This window comes from Lacerta agilis, chromosome 4 (assembly GCF_009819535.1).
Source record: "Lacerta agilis isolate rLacAgi1 chromosome 4, rLacAgi1.pri, whole genome shotgun sequence".
Classification (NCBI taxonomy): Eukaryota; Metazoa; Chordata; class Lepidosauria; order Squamata; family Lacertidae; genus Lacerta; species Lacerta agilis.
In genome coordinates this window covers 53,534,642-53,554,256 of record NC_046315.1, presented here as the reverse complement: position 1 = coordinate 53,554,256, position 19,615 = coordinate 53,534,642, and the positions used below count along the sequence as shown (strand labels likewise).

At 43.6% G+C, this 19,615-nt stretch overlaps 1 protein-coding gene across 1 annotated transcript in view; it reads left to right on the top strand.

Moving 5' to 3' along the window:
- The first annotated feature begins 2,148 nt into the window (after window positions 1–2,148).
- Window positions 2,149–19,615, top strand: part of RIPK4 (receptor interacting serine/threonine kinase 4) — a 29,706-nt gene continuing 12,239 nt past the window's right edge. Inside the window, exons 1-2 of the mRNA XM_033147065.1 lie at window positions 2,149–2,498; window positions 17,466–17,757. Coding sequence (XP_033002956.1) covers window positions 2,317–2,498; window positions 17,466–17,757 — 474 coding nt within the window. The 5' untranslated portion in view covers window positions 2,149–2,316. The remainder of the gene's footprint in view (window positions 2,499–17,465; window positions 17,758–19,615) is intronic.

Sequence of the window (19,615 nt, the reverse complement as noted above, 5' to 3'; positions counted from 1 at the left end):
AAACGATAATATCAGAGACACCAAAATGGGCATATTCTGCCATCTTACTCTCCAAACATTTTCTGTCTCTGTCTACTAAGAGTCTTGTAATTATCAAACCATCAGAAAAACTGACTAGCCCTGAGGCAGGGAGTCGGTACTTCTTAGTTTGTTGTTTCTGTTTTAACTACAAAGGCCATGCCATTTGTCTCATCTTTCCATGTTCTTTGGTTTGAAGAGCACTTGTTATCTGCGTAAACATGTTGAAACGTACAACAGTTCAGCTCTGTGAGGTGGATTACTGTGTTTCTACTTCCAGGACCTTGCAATTCCCTAAGGCAAGCACAACAAGAGGACGCTCTAGGTGGGCATCAATAAAACACACAGTGAGTTTGGCTTTACTAGTTTACAAGGACCTGTAAACAAAATGCTTTGAAATCTGTGCACGTAACCTCACACATAAAAAGATTACAGAAATGCAAACAAAGAGCACAAAAGGGCTTGCTCCCATTTGAAGAAACCCCATGCCAACTCTGTGGCCATATGCCACTTACTTGATCCCATAGCATTTTAGGGGTTTAAAGGTCACCATGAGCACATTATATTGGATCTGAAAACAAATTGGCAACTGATCTCCCTGCAACCTCTGCAAACCCTTAAAATCTGCTCCAGTAAGCCCCCACCCACCCACCCATCTGGAGCAACTGGGGCAGGAGGAATGGCAAGAATTACACCAAATGTTGGTGCTGTATGGCTTCTGTTTACTAACTTGCACTAAATAGAAACTGCAATTTACTGAAATGAACAAAGGCTGCCAAGAATAGTGGTGTGATACACTGCATCCATTATTTCCTTTTCTTCCTATATACATAAAAATGCAAGGCTGCCATTATGCATCCCGCATTAGAAGATTTGTACTGCCTCACCACAATCCTGGGTTTGCAGAGAGGAGCAAAAGAGAAGGCAGGTTGCATAATAGCCATGACCATGGCATGGGAGTGAGAAGGGGGAAGTACACAAGGGGGGTGGTAGTTGGTTTTAAACAACAGCAGTTTGTGTAAAGCAGGGATTGGGCGGGGGACACAGAGTAAAAACATTTTTTAAATACTGGTAGCAGCAGTTTTACCACCCTCGCAGACACATTTGGTAAGGACACAAAAGAGGGCCTTCTAGGTAGCTGCTCCGACTGTGGAGCTCCCTTCTGCAGAAGGCTAGACTCCCTCTCTGCTCTCTGCAGGAAAAGAGGGGTTTTTGTTTTGCAGCAGGGTCTTTTAATAGTGGGTGTTGTATATTTTCTTCTCCTGTGCTTTTAAGTGGTTTTAAATTGCATGGATTCAATGCTGTTTTTAATATAGCAATTTACTTGTTTCTTTAAAAATACAACTGATTGGTGTGTTTTTAACCTGCACTCATTTTTATTGCATGTTGTGACCTGGGGTACTGTGCTGGGAGAAAGCTAGGACATTAAATAAACAAACAAATAAAACCACTTCCTTTGCAATAGGTGCGTGGCTGATAGCTGACTGGTAACCTTTGGTACTCCGAATGCTCTGGGTGGTGGCAGCTGCGGCTCCACTTTTGTTTTGCTAAAGCGCACCAGCAACACACCAACATTAGGAGCGCATTGCAGAACCACTAATAAATCGTAATGATGTGTGGATGGTCCATTACAGATTCGCCGGTCTTGAGGGACTATCGGGTGGGGCCACAGCAGCCAACTCCTAGGGGCTGAGCGGGCAGCCCCCTAAAATATTCGTGGGGGCTGCCCCCCCCCCAAAAAAGTTGATGAGCATTGCCATTCAAATGATGTGCGCGTGCTGTGTCTTGTGATCGATTATGCGGACGGGGCTTTCCTGCCCCCCCCCGCCCCAATATTTTTTATTCAAGTTGCCACTCCTGGGTGGGACCATTCTTAGCCTTTTCTGGAGACGAAGGAGACTGAACCAGGGAGCTACACCCTTTCGCACACTCTCGTTTTCAATCTAAAGAGAGGGAGCCGTGCAAATTTCTCCAGAGGCGGTGCCCAGCGGTCTCTCCTTCCTGCGGGGAAGCTGCCTTCCACCCCCAGCTCGCAAATCTTGCAACCGCCCACGCTGCCCTGCTTGTCCCGCCGTTTTCGCCTCGCCGTTCCCATAGGGGCCGCTCGGCTTTCCCGAACGCCGGAAGTGACGTCAGGGCCTTGCGAATGAGCACACCTTGAGTCACCTGGGGAAAGGAGACGGCGCAGCCAGATGGGAGGGCGCTCAGTCCGCGAAGGGAGGCCGTGCAGTTCTGGTGTGTCTCGCGCGGGGAGCGAGTCGTCCGGCTGTCACACTGGGGGAAGAATCCGGGGGCCGCATGGAGAAGGAGGGCCACTCCGCGTGGCCCATGGGGTTGCTGAAAACCTTCGACGCCAGCGAGTTCGGCAGCTGGGAGAAGATCGGCTCGGGAGGCTTCGGGCACGTTTACAAAGTCCGCCACATCCACTGGAAAACCTGGCTCGCCATCAAGTGCTCGCCCAGCCTGCATGTGGATGAGAAGTAAGGGCCCGTCGGACTGCCCGCGTTGCCGGGCTGGGCGTCGGGGAGGTGGAGGGAGGCGCGCCGCCTGGCTTTCCCGTCGCAACGCCGGGTGCCTGGTTGGACTTCCCCGACCGAGGCGGGGAAGGATCGCGAGCTGGGCGAGCTTGGCAGCGGAGCAGTCGGGACCCCTGAGTTGGGTTGAGGCTGCTCGTGGGTGGGGGTGTCTTGTCAACTAGAAGTGGCGCAATTTTATTTTATTTATTTGGCGTTGTTTTGCAAGTGCAGTCCAGAATACGCGCGAAGGGCGCCGCGGCGAACCCTTTGAAGGGCTGCCCGGGCTGCGTTGTGACCTTTGGAGCGGTTCCCTTGGTTTCCAGTGGGGGCTGCCGGCGGGGCGGGGGGACGGTCCCGTTGCCCTCGAGACTGCAGCGCGGACTCGGAGTCGTGCAGGTGTCGAACCACCAGGGACCGAGGGAGCCAGATCTGCTGGGCTTACTCCTGCTTGCACACGCACCCCACCCCTTGGTAACTTCCCACGCTGAGTCCAGCTGCAGTTCTGGGCTGCTGCTAGCTAGGAAGGAATTCTCCGTTTGGTCAAAAGCCCGTTTTAGGCAGGTCTGCTGCTGGATTTGAGAACTTAAAATACAGTTTTGTTTTGTTTTGTTTTGAAAATCCGCTTTGGTTGAGATGTTCGCATTTTCGTTTCCTGTTGCGTAGTTTGGGGTCCGGGGCAACGCGATGTGCCCGCGTAAGAGTATGCTCGTAATTTGCAGTTTCAAAGACGGCGCTGCTTTCCTTATGCAAGGAATTTGTCCTGATTGTGTCATCGACTTCTTAAGGAAGTCTGGTAGTTAAAAGCATATATTTCTTGTGCTGCTCGGATGGCATAAAGAGGAAACTAAGACGAAAAAAACCCACCGGTTTTATTTCACTCGTTCGGCTGGTTTGCTTTGCACAGCCTAGGAAAGGTGCAGAGTTAATTTCAGTTTGCTGAGCTGCCTGGAGGAAGGAAAGGGATAGGAAAGAAAAAGACTTGTTTGCATTAAAGGCCCCATGTGTGCTTTCCAACTAAGTCCTACTCCGAGTAGACCCATTGAAGTAAATGGTTCTACTTGGAGGGCGATTTGGCAGGCTGCCACGCCATCGTTCCACTTGAAGGGTCTTTTGGCGAAACAGTTCGGCTCCATGAAAGCGAAGCAGAAACACTTTGACGGGGCACTGTCCGCTTCCCACGGTCCTGTCCCGTCCCAGCACCTGCAGCTCCGGTTCGCTCGCTGCCTCCGGTTGTTTGCTCCTCGCTTGTGAAACGATTATTTCCACAAGCCGCGCATGCAATACGTTTGCTTACAAAGGGCGCTTTTGCACCGCGAGGCCAATTTGCCTGCAGATTTGCGGTAATGGCCCCTTTGTAATGCACTCGCTTAATGAAAGGGAGGCTGCATTTATAAGCAAAACGCGTTGGCAACAGTACGGGACGCTGGGAGCGATCGGCTTGTCGCTGCCTGCAAAGGTGTGCTTCGGAGTTCTGCAAGGGGATAGGTGGCGTGCAACGGAAACGGTGGAAGAGAAGGAAGAGGCACCCCCCCCCTTTTCTAGGTCGAAGCTGGTTTGCTTCGGTGGGCTTGGAAAAGGCTGATCTTGAATGAATAGTTAGCAACAACGGGTTGGTACCAGACTAAAAAGTTTTGTTGCACTTGGACCCCACAGAAATGAGTGTGAAAAGTTACTCATGGTGTGACTAGTAACCTCCCATTAATTTCAGTGGAACTAACTTAGGGTGTTGCATGGTCAGTGCTCCTCATGCCTGCAAGTTTTTTGCGTGGACCACATGACATTGTTGGTAGAAAAAAAATGCCTTTTTAAAAAATATATAGAGAAGTTTACCATTTCTGGGGGGGAATTTGATAATTATTTATTAAATGTATTTCTCGCCCTTCTTCTCATAGGATTAAACAAAAATCTTGTTGCCAGTTGACTGTTTGCAAGATCTAAACAATCCATTTGCAAATTAAGTCTTAATCCAGCCTAAACGTCTTGTTGTAGGGGTCACTTGCTGCTTCATACATGAGACTAGGTTGCAAAATGCAGCCTGTGTTGGTCCTAAATGTCTTTGAAAGCAAATCCTGTTGGGGTTTGTTTTGCTTCCATGTAATGTCCAGCTGCCAGATAACCTTGTGTTGCATCGTTTTATCCCAGAAATTGCCAGCAAAAGTCCTGAGCTGCCATTTAGGAATTGTCAATTCTGGAAATCAAAAGCATAGCCTTATTCGTCGTCCCCCCCCCCAGAAGCAAGTTGTCACTGTGCTTGGTGGACTTCCTCAGTGGTAACCATAGTTCTGTGGCTACAGGTAGGTAGCCATGTTGGTCTGCCATAGTCAAAACAAAAAACAAAAAAACTTGCTTTGCATGGAAAAGGTCCCAGGTTGGTTCAGTCCCTGGCACCTCAGGATCAAGTAGCAAGGTGGGAAGATGTGGGAAGAACCCTAGAGACTTGATGATAGTTAGAGCCAGGTGGACAAATAATCTGACCTGGTATAAGACTTCATTGTAATACCTTGAGCCGTTTTAGCAACAGATCACAAGTATTTGGCTTCTGATCTGAGAACCTTTTTAATTTTGGGATTCTACCCCCGAGCATAGCTCATTCTCTTGGGGCAACTTTGTAGGCATCAAAAATATGAAACCGATCACTATCTTCACATTTATTTGCTATACTAAAGTCTGCTGAACAAAGCTTTAACAAACCTGTAAAAGTCACCCCTCATTTGATGTATATTTGACGGATGTATATATTACTTTCGCTCTACATGAACTCTAAATCACACTGCAGATTCCCTGCAGTTTGCAATGTCTCACAGCAGGTGGATGAATGATCAGAGTGATATGTATAGAGAGCCCTAAATGTGTTAGTCATATTTTTATATGTATCCTAATTTTCAGAGCTTGGGTAGTTTATGGAAAAACAAACAACAGAGGGAAATACTAAACACTCTTGAGTGCATAGAGCATTGAAATTGTATTGCAGGACCAACTTGTCTGCAAACGCTGGTTTCAAAAATCTCTCGCCGCTTTTGAAAACTTGGGCTTATATATGTGAATATGTCAATTTAGCTACATCACTTTAAACTGCTACAATGGAATTTGATTGCTAAGTTGTCAGTGCTTATTGCAAAATGTTCCACACACTTGGTACTCACTATTCAGTCATGATTTTTGAACAATACCTAGACTAAAATATTTGACCCACTACTACTGGAGGTCAGGGAAAAGCACTTTTGGTATAAGACCTAGCCACTGTACATTTAAATGCTTTTCATAGGTTAAAAATATTGATTCTGACACAACACTGCTAACAGCAAAGTATTGAAAAAGGAACCATTGGGGTGATCTAGCCCAGTTTTCTGTCTGCCCATCTACTCACCTGTCCCCACAGGTCAAGCTGCAGAACCCATACCATAGCGTGCAACAAGGTGAAAGAATATAGCTTCAAATGCCAAGCCCTTTATTTTAGAGAAGGGCACATTCTCCCATCCTGATTTGGAGAGGGGAAAAAACTATTTTATCTCAAGTGCAATGATCTCTGTTGGCAGAAACCATATCCTGGCCTAAGACAGGTAGCTCCACAGAATCATGGGGTTCCTTGAGGGTATCCATAAGACAAATTGCCCAAAATCCAGTTGCCCACTATTATTGATAATTCATTGCAGTGTGTTGCCAGGCTGTACATAACAGATCTTGCTGTTGCCTGGCTTATCCTTGGAGTGTTCCTGATTCTCTGCCGTTTTGCAAGAGGCCCACAGCAGGTAGATGAATGTGGAAAGTTTGAACACTGCTGTGTAAGTCACCCACAATGGGTATACGAGTTCACAGGAAAAGGAAGGCCAGGACAAAAAATAATTTGAGTGCTGTGTGTGTGTAAACAGACAGGGGAACTTTCCTGATTCTTCTGTGCCCCAACTGGGGATCTGAATACAAAGCCGTTTGTCAACTCATTCATCTCTACTTGTTCCATGAGACTACTGCAAAAAGTCATGCTTTTAAAAGGAGGAATGTCTGTAAGCAAAAACCATCTCATGGAATCTGACCCATACGTGTGAGCACTTTCTAGCCATGGAAGAGCTGTGCTATTCACTGGCGTATGTAATAAGTGTCTGTTAATAATGGGGGCTGTACGAGTAGAAGAGTCTCCCTCAGTAGATGGTGGACTCTCCTTCTTTGGAGGTTTTTAAGCAGAGGTTGGGTGGCCATCTGTCATGGATGCTTTAGTTAAGATTCCTGCATTGCGGGGGGGTTGGACTAGATGACCCTTGTGGACCCTTCCAACTCTGTGATTGACTTCTAGTAGGAGGTAACACCAGGAGTGTTCTACCAGTGTTAGTTTTGTTGAAGACTTAGCTTGGCTGCTTCTATTTCGATGGAGGCAAGAATGTTTAAAAATACCATTCCTGAAATATCTCTGGGGAAAGTGCAAGCCCTAAGTGGGCATAGAGATATAAAATGGGCACCTTTTTGTGACACAAGAAATGTGCATGCTCTCAAATAACATGTAGCTCTCCACCATCATTTTTAATTTTCCCCTCTTCCTGAATCTCTTCTTAATATTTCTGTACATATTTCTGGACTTGCAGTGTTCTTCTCTGAGGAGGAAATCATCTGGCCTTTTACTTCCTGTGTGTGTGTGTGTGTGTGTGTGTGTGTTTCCAGTTGTGGAGATTGCTAGCTGAAGGATTTGAGAGTCCTGTTCCTAGTTGTTTGGAGATGGTCCATATTGGGAACCTCTGGCCTAGGGAACAAATGTCAAGCCCTAGGCCACACCCTCTTGTCAGGACCCAGCCACCATTCATTGACCTTGCTCTGCACCCTTCTTGTGTGTTTCTGTCTGTTCAAGGAATGTGTTCTTGAACTGTGATAATGTTTCTTGCTTGCCTGGACGAAGAAATTGTGATGGTGTATGTGTATATATACTGTTTGCAGGCTGGGATGTAGCCTACTATACAAAGGTGGGGGTTGCATCCTTTAGCTCGGCCACTTCTGCTTCTAGCCACACCAAGTACTGGCATGTGGCCCCTGGAAAATTCATCAGAAAGGACCGTGGCCCTCAAGCTAAGAAGGTTTCCCCTTCCAGCCTATAGTGAAAAATCGCATTATGTTATCTCATTATGTAAAAAAAAAGCATTAGATAGTAACGTGAAGGAAAGTTCTGGCTAACTTGTCGGAAAGTTCTGGCTAACTTGTCCTTTTGAATCATGACTCCTGTTGCAGTAGTGCCTGTACCCGTTTGCTCGTACAGCTTAGAGGGACAATGAATATTTTTGTTTCTAAAAAATGCCTCACTGTAGGAAGTAAGCTGATCTCAGATTTGGAAAGAACAATGTGTGATTCAGTAATGAATAAACCATGATGCTAAAAACTTTATCTAGGTAAATGAAGGATTAGAGGATTCTTCCCCATCCCCCTGCCTAGCTGGGCAGGACTGCAATACTTTGCAAAAAGAATTAGAAGCTGGTTCCCTTAATGCCTTCAAGAGCTGCTTGTTAAAGGCTACTTTGAAGTGGGGTCTTGGATGGCTCTGGCCACGATCACCTTGCTCCTTCATAACTGTATGCAATAATGGTGACTAAATATAGTTGCTAAACCTGTTGTGTATAACTACGGTAATGACCTTTGCCGTACTTCAAGCAGAAAGAAGCGAAGGACACTTCCAACAGCGTGTCTGCGGTGCTTCTTGCCTACAGTGTACTGGGTGGGCCTGCTGTGGTGTTGATGATGGTTAATGATGGGGTTTAACCACTTTGGGCAGGCTACTGGTAAGAACTTCATGCTCACCGAGTTAAACGTCATGCACTCTTGGCTGGGAGCAGTTCCCAGCACATTATAGGCCCTACCTCAATCAGGGCATGTGTTGGCTTGTGCTGCTAAGCCTTGCCCGTTGCAGCTCCAGAGGTCAGAGTAGGCAGCACCAAAGCAGGAAGTGCTTTGGGTGCTTTCTTTTGAAGTGCAAACAAATGAAATGGCATGCAAGCAGGATCTTCTCTTTAGGCCCATTGTGATATTGGAAAAACACAAAGGCTTATGCCTGGGGAGGGGAGTGGAGAAAGGCTGGGTTATAATGGAGGGATAGTTTCCTGATGGCCTATCTGTGTCATGGTATCAAACCCTTTGAGGTATAACTATGTTGCAACTAGATTAATTTGTATGGTTGATAATTCTTTTCTAAGTGAGTTCTTGGGTACTTTTCCTTTCTTTGTGCAACTTGTCATAGATTTACAACTGGGGGTTCCACTTAATGTGATTTGATTTCCATGGATGGTGTTTGTGTGCCAGTGTCTACAGGTTCTCACCCTTTCTTTGTGTGGGTCTTCTTTTTATCTCTCCAGAAGGTCACTGCCTAAGAATGGAGGAGAGAGACATAATTGTTGACTCTTGTTTGTGTTTGTTTGTTACGAACTAGAGATAGCTTCTGTATAGTAGAGAGTTTTTCATAGAGTAAACGCTACACAGCATGACTAATGATGAATGGCATCTCAGACAGATGAGTGTTGAGGCGGACAGGGTGTAGAGCGGAGCTGTATCTGAAATGCTCTTTGAGCCCAGAAGGCAGCTTGCTAGTTCAGAACAAAACAAGATCAGACCAAAGCCTCATCTAGTCCACCATCTTGTTCTCATGGTGACCAACCAAGTGAGCTTCCTTGGAAGGAGGAGATGTAGCCCAGTAGTGGGTAAGATCACAGTATGTTCATGTTGTGGCTACCTTTCTAACTTCATAAGTCTTCAGAAGTATCTCTGTATTTGTGTTTGGCCTATGCTGAAATTTACCATGACTTTCTCACCAAGGTCACTATTGGAATATTGTTGCCATCCCCAAACTATTTTGGCTGTCAGAGTTGTAGGCTGGAACTGCGAGCAAGACTACTTTTGGGGCAGTCTGTTTGGGGGGGGGGTGTTTCAGAAAGAAAGCTAAAGCTATTATGCTTGAAATAAGGGCTTCAATTTTAATTCTCCCTGGGTGCAATTATTTTTAAAGAAGGAATCACCCCTCTTAAAAATAGATTCCTCAGAATTCTTAACATTAGAGGATGACTCCCATCCACAGAGTCCAAGACAGTAAGATCACAGCATATAAACACCTGTGTTTCTGTGGGGTTTTTTTTATATCACATGAGCCAGGTTGCCATGGGCAACTAAGGCACGCCTTTATTGCTTTTTAAGGCTAGATAATATCTAGGCAATTACAGTTCTGCATGGGACCTTTGAGAATTGGATACTGCACAGCAAAGTTGCTGCCTACTCCTTTCCACCAGCTGCTGTGCGTTATTATGTCACACCAGCTAGGTCCACTCCGAGCACTGCACTGGGGAGGGTGGTAAAATAGCAGCAGCAGCAGCACTGGGAAAGGGAGTGCTAAGATCCCTTACATTTATCAAGGATTTCCCCATCCTTTACATCATGTTGTAAAAATTAACTTGGTTAGCATCAGGAGTGTGGCTTGCTGCAAATGTGGGCAGGAGCTGGGGATCTCTGGAAACAGCTCTTCTTTGAGAACAGACTGATGATGGTGGTCAGTCAGCTGCAAAGCTCTTAGCCCTGCAAGCCTTCACAGCGTGACAGGAAGCCGCTTGGCTCCTTGTAAAAAGCAAAAAGAAAAGCAAAATTAAGCCCTAAAAGCTTTTGCGGTGGGTTTTCTTTTTTAGTGGCAGTAAATAGATTGACACCGTTTCATTATGTGGCAAAATGCCTCGGTTAAATGCAAGCTGGCAGAGATGTTATTTTTCAAAACTTCTCATTATTTCCATTTCTCCCAGTGTATTTATTGTGGCCTAGTTGCTGCTTCTTTGCTTGTGCCTCTTTGTTCAATATGTCAATCCTTATTCTCTGTCTTTGGTAAGATTGCTTCCCTGGAGCCCTTTCACCAATCCCCTTAAAGTATTCTGTCAGGTATAGGAAGCCTGTGGCCCTGCAGATATTGTGGACTCCCAACTCCCATCAGCCCCGCCCAGCATGGCCAGGGGTCAGGGATGATGGGAGCTGCTGTCCCACAACATCTGAGGCCTGCCCAGCTCCTCATCCCATATATGTATATATGGTAGTATTTTTCCCACTTTCCCCTTTGATCCAATTGCCTTTTGAGTCATAGTCACGGCAGAGTACAATCCACAAACTCAAATCTGTTTTTGCTTTTATGCTTAATCATGACTTAGATGTCACCATGATAGTCATGCAATATGTACCGGTAAATAAAGTCTTTCACTTTCCATTTGCTGTGATGAGTGAGTCTCAAATATTGAATGGGGTACTTCGTTTTTCTTTTTTTGAACCAGGTTGTATCACTATTTATTGCAAGTCATCTTCTATAACTTAAAGAAACAGATCCAAATAGATTTTCATATAAATATCCAGATCTTATAAGATGTTCTGTTCTGTCACCTATGGCCTTGCTTCTGGAACTGATACTGAACCAGTAAACAAGTATTTTTTATTGAAATGCTATCCTTAAGTAGAGGAATATCCATAACCACGGTTGTACACCTTGGTAGGATAAGACTGAAGGCTCAGCTTGGAGCCCACAAGTTGAAGAAGAGGCGGAGAGTTATCTTCATGCTACAGTTTTCTTCTCCATAGAGACACACTGATGTTAGAAGGATAATGCAAACAGAAAAAAGTATTATAAGCAGGAAACTGAAATGTGTTTCATGTGCCTAAAAGTGAATGAGGCGCGAAGAGGAACAAACACCAAAGTATTTTACTTTAGAGGCAAATAAGGAAGGGAATACAGCTGAATAACAGACACTTTTCATTCAGTTATACCTAATAGAGAAAAGCATATTGTCTCCTCCTGTTCAGAATGTGTTTTCAAAACAATGAAATTAGGGAAGCCTTTGGGCAGTTTTTAGTACTTTAGAAAAATAAATTCTCTTTCTGATTCGCTAAACCTTGTTTTCTAGTTTGGGGGCCCTGCTCTCCTTCCTTGTTTTTTGCTCTTGCGTGTTCTTAAATTTGGTTGTCTTACAATGAGGAGCCACATCAATCCTTGGGCTCCTGCACTCAACCTCCCCTCTTCTCCTTCAAGGTTTCTGCAAGGGAAATTCAGAAGTCTTCATTTTTTATTAACTGCAGCTTGTTGTGGCATCCAAACCTAGACGTGCTTAACCGTAACTGTGGTTTATTGAAACCAGCCAGCTGCATAGATCATGGTTTTCAGTTTGTTTCTTTGAGATTGATCACAGTTTGTCTGTCCACAACAAGCCACAGTTTACTTAAAAAGAGAACGAAAGCTTAATAACTTCTCCTGGCCTCTGTAGATTGGGAGAGGAAATTTGAGAGCCTGAGGTTTGGTGCAGCTCATTTTTGTAACAGTAAACCATGGTTTGGTGTTATGTGTGAATGTTTACATGGCACTCTTTCTACAAAAAGAAATTCCAATAAGTAGACACTCTTTTTTGCCGGAACACTCTCACAGGATTTAGAACTTGTGCCTCTCAGTACTTCAGGATATGCACAGGAGTCGTGCAAAAACCCCTCAAAACTAGCAACAATTGCTAGGAGACAAGCAGAGTTGCTTGTCCCAAACGCAGATAACATTCTTGCAGGTTCGGCTTGGTTCCTGTATTGGAATGTGCACAGGTATATAGATAAAGTTGATCTTTTTTTGCTGGAAAATTAAATAAGTGCAATAATTTTTATTGATAGAGATCTCCAGCTTGAGTATTTTAATGTCCTGATCATTTGCATATATATGCAGTATATATTTTACTGACTACTGTGGGATCATTATCTCCTTTGTTTGGAGTAATAATGAAGCATTTAACTGGCTTCTCTCAGGAAGTACATGCTAGAAACGTGTACTTTTAAAGCAGTGTTGCTTGCCTAGCAAGTTTTTATAATTGCAATTTTTAGAGTACATTCCTTTGGGTGTTATAATAAAGGAGATACATATTCGAACAATGCAAAGGGAACAATAAAACTTTCTAAGAGGGAATGGGAGGGATGCAGAAGAAGTAAGGTGGTGTGCCTTAAGGGGTTCCTTTAAAAGCTTTTCTGATTGATTATTACACATATTTCATGGATCACCTGATTTGCTGCCATGGATTTTGTCCAACAGGTAGGCTGTGCACGTACTGAACCTTTAAAGCACATTCAAAATACACCCTTTCCTACAAATAATTCTGGGCTAGTTTACCCCTCACAGAGTTAGTTCCCAACAAGCCTTAACAATCTACAGTGCCCATAATTCTTTGAGGGGAAGAATGTGTTTTGAACATGCTTTAAAGCTAAAGTGTGTGCACAGCTATAGTCTTGCTGCTGAATGGAGAAAATCAAGTGCAAAAATATAATCTACCCCCCATACAAAGTATGCGCAGCCTGATTTGGAGTGTGACTGTTTACAGCTACTTATGCATTAGAAAATTAGATCCATGTGGAATACTTCTTTCTTTTTTAATGGTAAGAGTTTTACATTTGGAAAACAAATAACATTCCGTGAATATTGGCCCTCGTGGAATTTGCTAGTCATTCAGCATTCTGGATAGGGAGTAAAGTGTTACTGGTAATTCAGGAGAAATAGTTTTGGCCGCATGGGCTGTTCCATTAACTTCTTAATGTTAGTCTGAAAGACAAAGGGGAAATTAGAATTATGGAATTGGAAAGAGGCCATTTCACATTTTCAAAACCACCTTCACTCAATGTGCAGAGAGTGGGATTGTGCATGCTGACCTCCTAAGATTCAGTGGGACATCTGAAAAGGGTTTCAGCACATTGACAGCTATATGCACATGGATCTTCCATGTGCTCAGTATCTTGCAGATATAGCTGGATGAGTGCAGAGGTCCCTTCCAGATGTTCTGCTGAATGTGCAGAGGTGGCGGGGGGACATTATGAGGGCATCTGAAGAGAGCTAGATGTCTGTGATACTTTAAACATTATCACCTTGGGTGATAGGTTAGGATTAGATATATTTCGGAATTTAAGCCCATTGATTTTTAGTGTGTCTACTCTTACCACTTCGTTAGATACCTGCATTGTGTTAAGACTGAGATGAAAAGGTGCAAAAGTGAAGTGAACATGTTTGTCCTTTATTATAATTAATCAAGGAGAATAGATACATATCACTGGGAATAATGGAACAGGACCTTGCCATTAAAAGCTTTTGACAAGCTGTGCCCTGTGCTTAGAACTTGAGCAATGTCATCCAAGTGAGTGCAGGTATCTTTCATCGTTGTTCAGTTATGCACATGTGGTGTCCTCTGACAGTTTAGTAGTCCTCAGTGTGATGAAAAAAATGAGAATATTTGATAGCTAATATTCTGAAGCCCTCTTCATGCACTCGGTGTGAACATGTGTGGTATAAAATTTGGAATGGAGGAAAAGCGTGTACACAGGTCCTGCCACCAACATCCCTGTGCATGCTGGTTCCTCTTTCAGACTTACCTGCATTGAGATGGAACATCTAAAGTGGAGCAGAAGTGTGTTCTCGTGAATCCACTTACTCCTCTTTGTGACCAGGACCCCTATTAGGCAGGATTCCTGATCACAAGGATGATTCTAAGCAAGTTCAGCTTAATGTGCTTAGGACCTCCCTTCAGACCTTTCCCTCTCAATGCAGTAAAATCCAAAATGAGGATATTTCAGGAGGGGGCTTAGGTGCATTGGCTCCCCCTTTTTTGCCCACACACATTCACGTGAATAGGGCTACTGTACCTATCCAATTTAGGATGCTAGTTCGTTCCCCTTTCTGTTTACTTGGCAAACGAGGCATAAAGCAGGGAAGAACTTTCTGAAACAAACCTCTGTTCATACAGATGTTGGAGGCCACTGGCTTTCTCTTGCCCACAGCAATAACCCCTCTTTTCAAGTTCCTTTCCCATACAGAGCTTCCAAGATTTATAGCAATACAGTCCTCAAGGCAAATGTCATTTTATATGGAAATTATTGGTAAACTTGACCTTTCTTAGTTTCTATCAAGTTCCTTCCCACTTCTTTCCCCACCACTGCACCCAGAACTTCAGTTCCTGGGCTTTCCCCAGCCAAAAAAAGTGTCATTGGTATGTAGTATTCACCACATGTCCTTTCCATGCTCACAGTTGAATTCCCGGGTCAGTCCATGGGATCTTCTGCCCCTGCTGCTGTTCCCCTTTGCTGTTTACTCCCTCATTTGGAGATGGCAAGTAAAGAAGCAGCTTGAGAACCAAGGATCAGCAATGTCCATATGCCTTCTGTCTCTCAGAGGTGGTCCAGATTGGGCCCAGAGGGGGAGTGTCAAGTAGGTGGACAACAGTAAGAGCAGGAAGAAGAAGAAGAGGAGGAGTTTGGATTTGATATCCCACTTTTCACTACCCGAAGGAGTCTCAAAGCAGCTAACATTCTCCTTTCCCTTCCTTCCCCCACAACAAACACTCTGTGAGGTGAGTGAGGCTGAGAGACTTCAGAGAAGTGTGACTAGCCCAAGGTCACCCAGCAGCTGCATGTGGAGGAGTAGAGACACGAACCCGGTTCCCCAGATTATGAGTCTACCACTCTTAACCACTACACCACACTGGCTCTCCAGTAAGGAGCAGGAGAATCCGGGTGGGGGCTTGAGAGCCTCTTTCCCAAGGGCTCCCTAAAACCAGGAACCAGCTTTCATTTAACATTGTGTGTAAATTTGCCTTTGACTTGGTGGCGGCTTTTATTTTGCCTGTTCAGTCTACAACCGCCCACCCACTTTCACAAATTCCACCTCAGTATTCGGACATCTTCTACAGTTTGTATCCCACGCTAGCTGGAGCTCGGTGAGTTATGTACGCTTAGGGGCAAGAGTTGGCTGCACTGCTCATTCACTGACACTCCCTTCCTCCTTGTCATGTCAAAGCACCCTGGTGTTTCTCTTCAAAAGTAATTATCTTAAAAGATAGGGGCCTCAGGGCAGTAATAGCAGCCACACCGGATACTAGAAAGAGACCCCACCATCTGTTCCCACACCCAGTCTGTAGTATTGAGGTGGGGAGGAGAACTAAAGAAGGGCCTCCAAGTCTCCTCTCCAAGGAGACTCCAACACAACTCTCTAGTTTGAACCTTATTGATGTGACTCATTAGTCCTGAAAGGCAACATTACTGCACCAGATTCTTACTTTTAGATACGGACTTGCTAGTTAATGACTGTATACTGTATTTAATTTAATTTAATGACTGGCTACCTAGCACTGATTTCACTTATTTTTCACCGTTCTCAAATGAAACTCTTTTCTAGGGCAACAGTAGAAGTATCCCCTTCTGTCCCTATTTTAGGTAGGAATGGCCCTTTTCCTTTGTTACTATGCATTGATGCCTTCAGCAACTGGGTGCCTTCCAGCTGATGGGAGTTGTAGTCAAAAGGGCACCCAGTTGTTGAAGTTTGATGTACTGAATTCTTGAACAATACTGGATTGTTTCTGCCACATACAGTCGTTTTGGCTGACACAATGGCATCTGATGAGTTAGAAAGAAGGGCTTGGCCTCATGACATCTTTGGGGGCATTTAGCAAATAATATAGAAAACTTGAAAATACTAGGAGTCTTATGGATGCTTTTGCTTTTGTATTTAGGTCACACATGAGTCTATTTTGATGTTGCTTTTAAGTAAGGTAAATGCAGTGACTTGAACAGACTTCTCATCTTGCTATGTGTAGCCATGTTCAAATTACATCAGCTTCATTGTGTTTCACATCAACAAAGATCATGACTGGATTCTGTTTATCATAGTGTTCTTAATCCTATCTTCTCTTACACACTGGGCTGGATTCAATTTAGCTGTTGTTTGGGTGGGAAGCAACATCTCATACAATGGTTGCAGTCCTTTACAAACTGTAAATTATAGCTTTGCTTGAGTTTTACTCCCTGTTGCTTCTTCCTCTGCAGTCATGAGGTCTCTAAATAATTTCAAAACTATGGAATATTGCTAGTCTAAAGCTTTGGGGCTGTTAGCTAGGCATCTGAATCTGGGAGTTCGTTCAGCGTAACTCTGTTTAAACATGAACACTGCTAGATGACTTTGGGACAAGTTGTGCATACTATCTTCTGCTAACCCTACCCCGTAGTTTACAGTGAGAATGAAATAGAATAACTTCCGTGTATGCCACCCTGTGCTTCTTGGAAAAAGTTGGAAAGAAAATGTGGATAATAAGTCTTAGATACTTGAGAACCCAATAAGAATCTTTCTAGAGCAGACCAAAGAGGCATCCTGTTCTCACAGTGCTTAATCACATGCCTATCTAAAATCTAGGGAGTAGAAGCCTAGGAGAGTTCACTTCAGATCTGTGTTCTAACTTTTTCATCATAGTGCAGATAAAATTCAATACCATGATGAATATTTTAAGTGCTTCACAAAGGTTGTAATAAGAGAAGTTTTATGATACTCTTATCTATTTAACCTTTTTGTGCTGCCTGGACAAAAGGATGATTATTTATGAGCCAAAATTACGTGCATATTCTAGTTCTCCGTAACTACCTAAATGAGATTAGTAACTGTAAGGCCATCCTGCAGCTTTCATATGAAACCCATTTACAAATGATTTTGACTTGATAAAATGTACACAACTTAGAAATTCCAGAGAAGTTAAATTTCAGCTCTGTAAAACACAACGGCTGAGTTGCATATCATGGTAAGCCATGCATAATGATGTGCTGTGAACAGGAGAATCACTCCTCCTTTGCTCTTCCCCACTAGTCAGTGGGAGGAACAAACCACAATCCTTGGCTTAGCATTATAACCAAGCCCATAGATCACAACTGGTAAGCAAGAACAAACCTTGGCTTCAGATCATGATTTGTTTGGACAACAACAAACCATGATCTCCAGTTCAGACATAATGCTGTGCCAAAGATTGTGAGTACATTAATGGATACATTACAATGTATGCACTAAATATCAGTAAAATGGAAGAATTTCCCATACAAAATTTGAAGCTAATAAATGGTTGAAATGCTATTGATAAAGATAAACTAAAGTCCTGTACTTTACCCTTTTTTACATAGGGAGCGTATGGAACTATTGGAAGAAGCCAAGAAGATGGAAATGGCAAAATTTCGCTACATCCTTCCAGTCTATGGCATCTGTAAAGAGCCTGTGGGCTTGGTCATGGAGTACATGGAGACAGGATCACTGGAGAAGCTCCTGGCTGCAGAACCGCTGCCCTGGGACCTGCGCTTCCGAATCATCCATGAAACAGCTGTGGGCATGAACTTCCTTCATTGCATGTCCCCACCTCTGCTTCACCTGGATCTTAAACCAGCAAACATACTGCTTGATGGCCATTATCATGTCAAGGTATGTCCTAGGCCATTGCTATTTGACCCACAATTTTTTTGCCATCATCACCATGATGAGACTGAAGGAGAGGTTTGTCTCCGGGCCTTTCAATGCAAATTCTGTTTTGACGTGCATGATGTGAGACATATTATCCTTGCTTTATAGCAGGAGTGGGGAACCTGTGGGTTTCTAGATGTTGTTGGACCACAGCTCCCATCCGTACAAGCCAGCATGGCCGGAAGTGATGCAAGTTGTAGTTCACCAACATCTGAAGGGCCAAAGGTTGGCCACCCCTGCTTTAAAATTTTGTCACTCTTTGCTGAACACAGTTACAGCTTTTCCGTTATTTTAAAAGTTTTTTGTTTTTTTTTAAGTGCTGGGGAAGGGAAAAACCAAGACATTGCAACGGTGTTGTTGTTTTTAAAAAAGACAACTTTCAGAAAATGCTATTGCGGTAGTGAGTAAATAATGATCGTACAGACCGATCCCAACTCAAGCCTGTAAGCAATCTTATGTTTAGAATTGAAAGCTTTTTGTTGTATGATAATGAGTTATACGTTGGGGAAATAAACAGGAAAACATGTTGGGTTGATAGCCGTATGTTTTTCTCTGCCTAGATGGCTAGTTGCAGTGTGGTATCACAAACCAACATCTTTCCTATATATAAAATACATTTATGGAATATTTTAATGCAGGTGTGCACAAATAATCTTGAATTGTGGCATATAAAAAACATCCTGTGGCTTATAACAAATTTAGGTTAATTTGCCAAACAAGCTTATTTCAGGCCATGGGTTATGAAGCTGCCCTGTTTAACAAACCATCACTGTAAACAAGGAGCCTTGGTTCACATGTAAAACTAAGCCAGTGCTCTTTGAAATAGAAAGGAAATTCTGCAGAAGCCCTTCTCCCTGCCATAAGAGCCTGATTACTTGCTCAGACTTGCTGAGGCTCATCTGCAGTCCACTAAAACAAGGATTACTATTAGAGCTGAAAATGGATTCCACTGTTTCTTTTTCAACTAAGTAATTGCCAAAATTCTGTTCCTGTGTAATGTGGTTAGTATCTTGTTACTTGTGGTGTGAATGAGAACAGACAGATCTTTGTAAAAATAGTCTTTGATTTTGGAATATATTCATCTGGTTCGGGAGGGAGTTGGTGTGTTCAGTGCTTGAAACAGCTCATTCATGTAGTGGGGAGCCATGGTTTCCCATTAATATCCGAACTGCACCCTAGATTTTTAGATACCGTATTTTTCGCTCCATAGGACGCTCCGGACCATAGGACGCACCTCATTTTTAGAGGAGGAAACAAGGAAAAAAATATTTTTCTGGTTTTCCTCCTCTAAAAGCCCTGTTTTGTTTTGTTTTTTGTTTTGTTTTTGAGGATCAGCTAAAAGTTTTGCAGCTTTTTTTGCAAAGGGAAAAGCCCTGGGGTTTTGGGGTTTTTTTTTTTTTTTGGAGGATCAGCTAAAGGTTTTGCTGCTGTTTTTGCAAAGGCAAAAGGCCTTTTTTGAGAATCAGCTAAAATTTTTGCAGCTTTTTTGCAAAGGGAAAAGCCCTAGGGGTTTTTTTGTTTTTGTTTTTGTTTTGAGGATCAGCTAAAGGTTTTGCAGCTTTTTTTGCAAAGGGGGAAAAGCAAAGCTCCTTTTGCAAAGGGGGAAAAGCAAAGAGGAAAAGCCCCATTTTTATGGGGTTTAACTCACATTTCTGAAAAATCTTAAGGAAAGGGAGCCATTTCTACTGTTTCCAGACAGATAATCTAATCAGCCAGTCACATGTCCTGGGGAAACAAACAACCTCCCTCTGCAGCACATTCAACAAAGGAGGGCGGGGCTGAAAGGGAGCCGGGGACTCTTATCTCTCTCCCGATCTCC